We start from the raw sequence: 11,054 nt of genomic DNA, 5'->3' as shown, positions 1-11,054 counted from the left end.
CCTTTTCTGCAGAAGGATGGAATGAAACGAAATTCCAAACTCATGACATGTGATATCACATGTCATGAAATCAATAATATCACTTTTAAACTTGCCTATTTCTGGGAAACATTCAAATCCAGTTGTAAGCGTTTGGATTGATTTAAAACCTTTTGAAATTTTTTGAAGAAATCTGGTATTTGACACTAAGCAGTTGCTTAAATTAAAAGTATTTTTTAATGAAAAACACATTATGCTTCCTTAATTGATGCACATACAATTTATTCTGTATATATATGCATACAAACAAATACATATACAATTGATGAAGGTAATAAAGCGTCCACATTTTATTGATGGAGCCAGGTTACCTCCACACCAAACTTGAATTGGTGTGAAAAGTTCAAATTAGTTTGCTTCTTCTCTTTTATTTTACTTAGGAACGGTGTTAGTTTCTAAGCTGGTTACCATTCATCTTTTTCTCCTTCCCATCAATATTTTAATTTTTCTCTTCATTCATTCAATATGTTTTTTTCTCTTTTCCAGACCTATTTTATCGTCGTTCTTTCCAATTTAGTGGATGCTCAATTTCTTTTTTCAATTTTTGCTTGCCACTTTGGACTATTCGGAGTTGATTTTATTATCATATTAAGTGCTTATAATCACTTTAAATATATCGTACTTACGTTGCGATAGAACCAATTGTCAACGTGCAATAATATTTATATTATGATGTGGCTGAAGTTTTTGTTATGTTGATGGAGCCTGTCCTTAATATTTTCCCAAAATTATATGATGCTGTTGAGGCAAAATAAGTAGCGAGTTGTTGAGTTAGACTCTACCGTGCCCACTGCAGACTAGTACTAAAGTAGTTTAATATTTGCATTATTCGGTTTGAAAATTTAAGATAACAACTGTTTATTCATGGAATAAATTAATAAATTTTATAAAAGATTATTATTATTATTATTAGAGTAAAATTAAGCTTAACTAATACCATGAGTGAAATGGTGAAGTTGGCATGCAAACATTTATTGAAAAAGTAAATAACGTGGATTATCACCTCCTCAAACTCTATTTAAACCACAAGAGTGGGGTTCCTACTGATTCATCTGTGAGCATCTTCACCATGGCTTTCAGTTTCAGAGCCATGCTTTTTTTTATGGCTACTCTTCTAGTCGTTTCCGTTAGAGTACATGCCTTACCTTCCTCTCATTTTTTACTCAACAACAATGGGTTCTGTTTGTTAACTATCCTCTCTCGTTTTTTTTTAGGTTGAATCCAGTGAGGAGGAAGAGAAGATTGAGGTATTTTCTCTTTTAAATTGTATTTGCTGCTTATTTGTCTTGTAATTCTTAAAAATGGTTGCCCAAAGTTTACTTTTAACTGATTAACTGGACAATACTAGTAATTAGAGTGATTGTTTCTTTATGTAATTTAGCTTTTTTAAAGCAGCAATTCCATTCATCCCAGTTGTGCATTGCGCATTCTGTTCCTGTGTTTATGTGATTTATTTATTGTACAAAGTAGTATTTGGAATTTGAATATCAAATCTTCTTCTAAATATTTGAGTTATTCAGTGTTGATTGTTGGCTAAAAATTTTGCAAGTTAATATTCAGATAAAAAAGGCTAAAGTTCCTATACCAGCTCCAGCTCCAGCTCCAGCTCCAACTCCGGTCCCAGTGAGGTCACCCACCTCTGCACCACCATACAAAGCTCCAATTCCAGCACCACCACCCAAGGGTCCCACTCCTCCGTATAAGCCCCCAAGTTCTCCTGCTCCACCACCTAAGGCACCCAATCCCCCTTATAAACCCACAGCTCCAGCACCATCCAAGGCTCCTACTCCGCCAAATAAGCCACCAAAAACTGCAGCACCACCTTACAAGGCACCCCGAACTCCCACTACACCATGGAATCCGCCAAGGCGACCATCGCCACCTGTTAAGTCGATAAAGGGTAAGAACTTAGATATTTTTTTTAAACTTACCAAGGTTAAGAAAAGCTAATATCAGCTTCCAATAACTCTGGAAACCTTATTTTTCTGACAACTGATGTTTGGTGGCAGATTGCATCCCTTACTGTAGAAAAAGCTGCATATTTAGGCCAAGGACTAACCTTTGCATGAACCGATGCATGCCATGTTGTAACGGATGCAAATGTCTTCCACCAGGGACATATATCAACAGATGGTGTGGCAAATGCCCTTGAATACCCAAAGGGGAAAGCCCAAGTGCCCTTGAATACCCCCAGACTTTCTTCATCTTCTCTATTTACGATATGCTAAAAACCCTATGTAATAAGTTCCCTGAAAATGGATGGTCAATTCCACCATATGTTCTTGTTAATCCACCTTGTTATTTTCATAATTTCATCAAAACCCACGTTGATTTTCCATCTGTTAATTATATATGAAAAGTTAAACATATTATTATTATTATTATTATTTATTTGAGTTCAAATAATATATATGCCTTTTATGCAGCCATATGTAAACATTTAACATAGTTGTTATATATCCAGTTTTAATTTTTTTTTTCTCAAAGAGGTCGCTTGAGTCAGGAAAAAAAATTAACATTAAAATTCTTAGTCTATTTCGGTCGACGCTAAAATGTCGAGTGGCTAGCCCAGCAACTGCCGACGACACCGGTGGTCGTAATGGAGCATTCATATTACAACTCTCAGATCACCCATGCTTTCATTTTAAATTCCTTTGATGGATTGTCACTTGTTCGGAGTCGGGTTACTGAGAGGCGATTCTTGAAACGGATTGCAAGGACGTGGATTTGATCAACTCTAGTATATACTTCCTTCACTGGCACTGATTAAGGATATACAGAATATGTGCAAGAGGCATTGGAACATTTCTATAAAATATATCCCAAGAGAGATCAATAGAGTGGCGGACTTTCTAGCTAAACAGGCTCTAGTTTCTATCTGTTTGAGGAACCCTATACCGGCAATTCTACAGCTGCTGGAAGTTGATGCTCGAGGGTCCATTTCTGCTGCTGCTGCTTTGCTTAGTTAGCCAGTTTTTCTTTTAATGCCTTCCTTTTTGTTAAAAAACAAAAAAAGTGCTCATAACACATTCTTATATACAACAAGATACGACTTTGAAGTGGATTTTCTCATGAGACTTCAAAAGTCGTTTTCTTGAGAGGACGGAATTATTGACTTATTTTAATAATTAATCAAACATGTCTTACCAATTTTTGTTTCTTTAGTAAAATATTTATTGTAAACGTGCTCTTTTTCCATAAATGCAAAATTTTATTTAATTTTAACATTAAAAAAAAACGAACCTATAAGGTGAAGCCGATGGGAATTTATGAGACCTATGTCTAAAATCTTACCATATACGGGCCGAGCCCTCGAAGGGAAAATAATGAATGGCGACAGCTTGTAAAAGTTAGGGTCATCAGCCACAAGCTGTGTTTTAATGGTAGAATGGGAATGACCTAAACTAACCTAGGAAGAACCCAATCAGCTTTCATTGGGACCAACAACCCCAACACACACAAATTCTAATTACCTCATCTTTCTTCATTTTATGGCCACGTTGACAATGAGTGTTTTGAAAATTTTTAAAGAGAGTTTTCTAATACGGTTTCAATGTTACATAAAAAGTATAATAATTTATGTAATTGAATAATATTTTACGGGTAAGAATTTCTCTAACCTCTTTTAATTTCGAAATTGAGTAAATTGATCTTTCTAAAAAAAAGATTAGAGTAATTTAGTTCCTGACAATTTTGAAAACGAGTAACTAAAGACAATTAATCACGACGTTAATGTTTTTCGTCAACTGTACATAATTTTGATTGATATTATATATTTTGTCAATTTAGTCTTAATTCTAAAAAATCAACAAATTTAACATCAATATTTACACATTTACCCAATGTTGCGAGCTAGATTTCTTAAATCAAGACAAAATTGTCTGAATATGTGTAAACTTTAAGAGTTAAATTTGTTATTATACCAATCAAAATGATGTGAAATTGATAAAAAGAAATATTAATATCGTAATTAATTATCCTCAGTTGCTCCCTTTCAAGTTTGAAAGAAATTAATTTACTCAACATTAAGTTGAGAGAGACTAGAAAAATCTTTTTACCTATTTTACATAATTCATGTTACACAATTTTTTTTTTTTGAGATTTGTGATATGTGTAATTAGGTAATAAATTGTGTAATTACACAAAGAATTATCAACATTGAAAAATGTTTGATGTCATATTTTTTAATTATAGGCTTCAACAACTCCTTTCCTTAACACAGTTGTAGTCCAAGCTTGTGAAAAGCTATGTAGAGAAGTAAAAGGCCCGAATTGAAGCAGTCAAGGAATTTGGTTTAGTGGATTAAATCGGTATAATTAGTGAGTTTTTGAATTTTCATATTAATTTACAAACATTAAACCCATACCTATATCCAACCCCAAACAATCTAATACCATATAACTCATATCCAATACAAAACCCAACCCAACCCAACTAAACTTAAATATAAATCCAATTACACAAATAATTAAATATCTAAATATCTCAATTTAAAAATTAAAATTCCATAGTTCGATTATTTTGGTCATTCCTGTTAAAATTACATATGTTAAGTTGATGTGGTGGTTAAAAAATCGATATAATAACAAATTTAATCATCAACTTTTACATATTATATCAATTTAGTAATAATTTTAAAAAATTAACCCTCAAAATTTATAAATGGTCCCAATTTGATCCTAACTCTAAAATCTCAAAAGGTATATATAAAAATACATAAATAGTTTTTAAAAAATATAATAATAAATGTAATATATATAGTTAAAAAATATGGTTAACAAAAAATAATAATATATAAAAATTAAAAATATATATTTTTTAAAATATAATAATAAATTTATATTAATATTAAAAAATAAAAACCTCTCCACATCCCTCTCCCTCTCCCCCTCCCTCTCCAGACTTGTGGGTGTAAGGAGGTTTAGTCCGGAAGGGGAGAGCGACGTGGGGGATTTTTTATTTTATTTATTATTAATATAAACATTGATATAAAATTTAAATTTATTATTATATTTTTTAAAAATATTTATGTATTTTTATATATTTCTTTGATTTTTTTAGAATTAGGATCAAATTGAGACTATTTTTAAATTTTAAGGGTTAATTTTTTATAATTATAAATAAATTGATATAATATATAAAAGTTGAGGGCTAAATTTGTTAGTATATTGATTTTTTTTAATTGCCACGTCAGCTTGTCGTTTATGATTTTAACAGGAGTACCAAAATAACCGAACTATGTAACATAGGTGTCTAAATTGTAAACTTTTTTATTTTGAGTGCCTAAAATAAAAATTTTTAATAGTTGAATGACTATATATGTAATTTACTCTAAAATTAATTAATAAATAAAATTATTTAATGGATAAAAATGATATGGTATAAAACTAAAACTTATATAAAAATAATACTGTAGAAAGAACCATTGAAATTAAATAGGTAAAGTTATATGTTATTTCTATAGTATTATTCTTATATAACTTCTATTACATACTAAAGTCCCATCACACGCGTATATATGCATGTGGACATGGGTAAAGTTAAAGTTTTTTAAGGAATTAAATTGAATTATAAAATTTTTAAGAGATTTAAATGTAATTTTACCATGTATTATTTTATAATTCTATTATTTTGAAATGCACTAAATAGATTTTTTTTCATATTTAGGGAGCTAATGTGTAATTTTATCATATATTAATTTATAATTTTATTATTTTTAGAGGGACTAATCTAAAATTTTTCTATTTTTAGGAGGCCAAGGTCTTACTAGTCACCTAGCTTCGCTTCAGCGTATGGAAACCACTGATTTAGAGCATAGATATATGTTTAAAGATAACATATAATAAACAATGAAATGTATGGTTTGAAACTAATTAATCATTGTAAAAAATAGAATGTAGGTAATGATAATATATATCGCAAAGAAAATAGAAAGAAAAATAAAGAACACACAGATTTTTACGTGAAAACCCTTTCGGGGAAAAAACCAATGGAAAGAGGAGAAGAAAATTCACTATGTCGAATTCGAATGATTAAAAGAGGAGTAGACTATGTCTATTTATAAGCTTGTAAAACCATATTTTAATAGGAGTGTAGTAAGATTGAATCACCTTATTCTAATCAATATCAAATAGATGGAGTTTAGTAAGATTTAAAAAACCTTATTCTAAAATAAAATAAAATAAAAGAAGTGTAGTTCTATATGGATTTTATTTTTATTTTATTTTACCACTATATTTTATTTAAATAAGGATTCGGGTCACTCAGTTCTAACAATCTCCACCTTGACACGAATTCTCAATGAATAAGTTCTTCATCGCGAATTCTCAATGAACAAGTTCTCCACCTCTTCCATAAAATCCCTTAAGAGTTTAACTTCTACAATGAGCACCAACCAAGTCTAAGCAATGCTCAAACTTGGTTATAGGAAGTGACTTAATCATCATATCTGCAGGATTTTCATGAGTACTAATTTTGCTCACAACAATATTGTCGAAACCACTTTTTGAAATCAAAAGTTTGGGTTGACTTATCTTAAAAATAACAAAAATGGGAGTCGCCATCGATCCTTTATTGAGGTGTGATCGGCTCACCTTAAAAATGACTTTGGTCTGCGAAATTTGAGAGAACAGGTTCGGGAGTCGATTACGCACGAGGAAGGGTTAACACCCTCGTGACGCCCAAAATTGGTACCGAATTGATTATTTAATGTCTTAGTGTCGAAATTTAGAAAAGATTTTTAAAATACAATCCTTTTAACTTGAATAAGTTGAATAATAAAACACTCTTATTTCAAAGATATAAAATGTCACACCCAGTGAGTTAGGGCGCAACATTTTTAATCTTCAAAAGTAAGTTTATCTTTTGACTTTTAAAAACTGTGCATTTCGAGAAGGATATTTGGTTATTTGGGTCAAATGAAAAATCAAAACCTAGTAAGTTAGGGTTCAATTTCCCAAAATTCCAAAATACCGAATATTGCCTTTATTTTTAAAAATCCTTAACTCAAGATAGCAAAATGTCATATCCAGTAAGTTAGGATCCAATATTTTGAAATCCCGAAAGAGAAAAAAAAACTTTTATTTGCAATTTGTACGGTTTTATTGTAAAAGAAATACTTGGCTATCTAAATTCAACGAAAAGAATCGAAGCCCAGTAAGTTAGGGCACGATCCTCTCGAGAATCGTGAACACCAAGTATTTTGAAAACTTATGTATAAAACGATTTTAATGTTTTAATTAAACGTAATCTTTAATGTAGCGCAATTTAATGGTAACGTATAACGCAGAAGAATAATTCATAAACTAAAATGTGTACTAATGATTAACGAATGACCAATAGATAAATACAAACAAGCATAGCAACCATAATCTTAATCCTCTATTATGCAAATGCTAACAATATCAACATTCAAAAATTAAATGAATCATCAATACAAAAAAAAATTATATGCTTAAAATTTTAAAATAAACAATATGCATATATGAGTTTGAAATAAGAAAAAAATGAAGATAAAAATAAATACTATGTGAAAATAATAATATCTAAATGAATTTTAAAAGTATATGTAAAAAGTTGAAATAAATAAATAAAATAAAATAAAATAGGGTTTTAAAAGAAATAGATTATGTATATATAGAAATAGGTAAAAGATATATAATAATATGAAATCAATAATATATTATATGTACATATATGTATAATAAAAATAGTTTAATATAAATTGTATATCTATATATGTGTATAATAGTATTGCACAAAATATTATAAATCTTTAAAACACAAAGGTATATAAATGGGTTTAAAAAAAGAGGTATTATAAAATAAGATCACACAAAAAATATATATTATATTAGATTAACATAGAAAATATATAAAATGATGATGAAATTAAATATTAATTAATATATAATAATAATAATATAAAAAAACTTAATATAATAATACACAATGAATTTATAATACTAATAATACATTATAAAAAAGAAAATAATACATAATGAGATTAAATACTAATATATGATAATAACTTAAAATAACAGTACATACATATAAAGATAAATGAAAATATGAACAAATATAACAATCTATAATAATAAGAGCAATAGTAATTAATAGTAAACTAAAAAATGCAAAAGGGATTAAATCGAAGTCAAAACTAAATTCAAGGGAAAGAAAACGAAATTAAACAAGGTCCACAAGGTCAAATAGTAACACACGCGTAATACGAAGGACCAAAAAGGGAAATAATCCCACACCCTCAAAACGTAGCGTTTGGATCTAGATAGAATTGAAACAAATTCAAAATACACAAGAAAGATTTAAAAATAACGAAATTGAAATTGAAATGATGGAATAAGATGGAGGGATTAAAAGTACAAATATCCCGCTCAACACCAAAACACGCGGGTCTATCCATATCTGGGTCGGGTCATCGAGTATGGCTCAATACGATGTCGTTTTGAGGCCACCCTAGCAGGCCTTTAAACGACGCCGTTGTGAGATCTACATAAAACCAACTTAAAACTGGTTTTTTCATTTTCAAATGGGTAAAAACCCTAGCCGCAACAGACCGCCCTAAGGCCTTCCGACTTTGCCAGACCCCGATTACAACGGAGCAAGCGACGGCTCGACGACTAGATAAGTTTCCCTGACCTCGACTCTTCCTATTTCCTTTTTTATACACGATTAATAAAAAAACAGAAAAGAAAAAAGAAACGCAGAGAGAAAAAGAATTCAATGAAAAAAGAAAGAACACCTTCTTTCAGAATATTTTTATTTTTTTTCTATTATCCTGATTCTGTGTTTTTACATCTATTTCCTCTCCTCTTTTCACTCGGTTTTCAATCTATTTTATACACCGACAATACAGAATAATAAAAATGGAAAATACAAAAATCTCATTCCTTTTCGCTATTTTGTCTTCTTCTTTTTGCTGCTTTGGCTTGTTGTTTGCTGCAGGTACTGGCGTACGGTGGCCAGCTAGGGGACGCACGTGCGCGGGGTGGCGCAGCACGCGTGGGGGAAGGCTTGGCCGTTGTGGCGCTGGGAGCCAATGCTATTAGGGTTTTTTTGGTTTTGGGCTAGTATTGTAACTAGGTTAAGCTAGTGGGTTTCGGTGGATTTTGGGCCTGGGGTGGACTATGTTTGGGCTTGGGATTGGGCTTTTTAGTTGTAATTTTGGGCTTATAATTGGGTTTGTATAACTGGACATTTGGACTGTTATTTAATTTTTATTTATTTTTGTGTTTTATTTTTGGTTTTTCTTTTGGTGTTTACTAGGCCGGGCAAATTTGGTGTTTACAATGAGCACCAACTAAGTCTAAGCAATGCTCAAACTTGGTTATAAGAAGTGACTTAGTCATCATATCTGCAGGATTTTCATGAGTACTAATTTTGCTCACAACAATATCACCACGAGCAATAATATCACGAACAAATGATACCGAACATTAATGTGTTTTGCTCTCTCATGAAACATTTGATCTTTTGTAAGGAAGATTGGCACTCTAACTGTCACAATATATTGTATTGATTTGAAGATCTTCATTGAGTACACTAAAGAGTCCCTTCAACCAAATGGCTTCTTTACAAGCCTCAGTAATCGCCATGTACTCAACTTCAGTGGTAGGCAAAGCGACTGTAGTTTGCAAAGTGGCTTTTCAATTGATTGCACAACCTCCGATTGTCAAGACATAAACTGTGAGAGATCTTCCTCTATCAAGGTCTCCAGCAAAATTAGCATTAACATACTCAATGACTCCATCTCTAGTTCTTCCAAACTGTAAGCAAACATTAGTAGTACCTCGTAAGTATCTTAAAATCCACTGAACTGCTTTCCAATGTTATTTACCAAGATTCGCCATGTACCTGCTAACTGAACTGACTGCATATGATAAATTTGGACGTGAACAAACCATAGCATACATGAGAGATCTCACTGCACTAGAGTACGGAACATGTGACATGTACTCAATCTCATCATCTGATTATGGAGACAAAGCCGATGAAAGTTTGAAATGGGCTGCTAAAGGAGTACTAATAGGCTTAGCACTCTACATATTGAACTTGCAAAGAACTTTCTCAATGTACCCCTTCTAACTTAGGTACAATTTACTTGCTTTTCTATCTCTGAGAATCTCCATACTAAGTATCTTCTTTACTGGTCTCAAATCTTTCATCTCAAATTCTTCACTTAGTTGGGCTTTAACCTTTCTTATCTCTCATTTATCTTTCACTGCTATCAACATATCATCAACAAAAAGGAGTAGATACACAAAAGAACTATCACTGTTTTTCATAAAGTAAACACAGCTGTCAAAGCTACTTCTTTTGAAATCATAAGAAATCATAAAGGAATCAAACTTCTTGTACCACTGTCTTGGTGACAGTTTCAAACTGTAAAGAGACTTTTTTAGCAAGCAAACATAGTCCTCTTTTTCTGAGACTTCAAAACCCTCTGATTGTTGCATATAGATATCTTCCTCAAGTTCTCCATGCAAAAATACAGTTTTTACATCGAACTACTCAAGCACCAAATCATGCATGGCCATAATACTAAGCAAAGCTCGAATCAAACTATGCTTCACAACTGAGGAGAACACATCTATGAAGTTCACTCTTGGAATTTGACTGTAAACCTTTACAACAAGATTTACTTTATATTTGGGTTCTTTAACTCTTAGAGTCTCTTCTTTCTTTTTAAATACCCATTTACAACGAACAACCTTTTTACCTTTAGGAAGTTTCACAAGATCTCATTTTTGTTTTTGTGAAGTGATTTTATCTCCTCTTGCATAGCAAACATCCACTTTTCTGAGTGTTCGCAGCTAACCGCCTCAGAATAATTAGATGGCTCTTGGCTTGCATCTATATCTTTAGCCACATTTAAAGCATAAGAAACTAGATCGGCCTCGGCATACTTATTTGGTGGTTTAATTTCTCTTCTAGTTCTGTTTTTGGCGATAGAGTATTGTGGTGAAGAAGCAACTCTATTTTGAATTTTTGTACTAGCT

At 31.3% G+C, this 11,054-nt stretch overlaps 1 protein-coding gene across 1 annotated transcript; it reads left to right on the top strand.

The window, feature by feature from the left end:
* Positions 1 to 1,000: 1,000 nt before the first annotated feature.
* LOC107938829 (gibberellin-regulated protein 14) lies at positions 1,001 to 2,426 on the top strand. Its single transcript, XM_016872065.2, has 4 exons — positions 1,001 to 1,171; positions 1,254 to 1,286; positions 1,600 to 1,939; positions 2,049 to 2,426. The coding sequence occupies exons 1-4, from the start codon at positions 1,001 to 1,003 to the stop codon at positions 2,189 to 2,191; spliced, it is 687 nt and encodes a 228-aa protein (XP_016727554.1). The 3' UTR covers positions 2,192 to 2,426.
* Positions 2,427 to 11,054: the final 8,628 nt, after the last annotated feature.

The sequence above is a fragment of the Gossypium hirsutum genome, chromosome D04 (genome assembly GCF_007990345.1).
Source record: "Gossypium hirsutum isolate 1008001.06 chromosome D04, Gossypium_hirsutum_v2.1, whole genome shotgun sequence".
Classification (NCBI taxonomy): Eukaryota; Viridiplantae; Streptophyta; class Magnoliopsida; order Malvales; family Malvaceae; genus Gossypium; species Gossypium hirsutum.
Note: the sequence above shows the minus strand (reverse complement) of the source record. Positions and strands in the feature narration are given on the sequence as shown.

Bases quoted from the DNA above. Each gene is read 5' to 3' on its own strand.
- LOC107938829 (XM_016872065.2), top strand. From the start codon at position 1,001: ATGCAAACATTTATTGAAAAAGTAAATAACGTGGATTATCACCTCCTC. The intron at 1,172-1,253 runs GTACATGCCTTA...GTTTTTTTTTAG, and splicing joins TTCTAGTCGTTTCCGTTAGA to GTTGAATCCAGTGAGGAGGA. The intron at 1,287-1,599 runs GTATTTTCTCTT...GTTAATATTCAG, and splicing joins AGGAGGAAGAGAAGATTGAG to ATAAAAAAGGCTAAAGTTCC.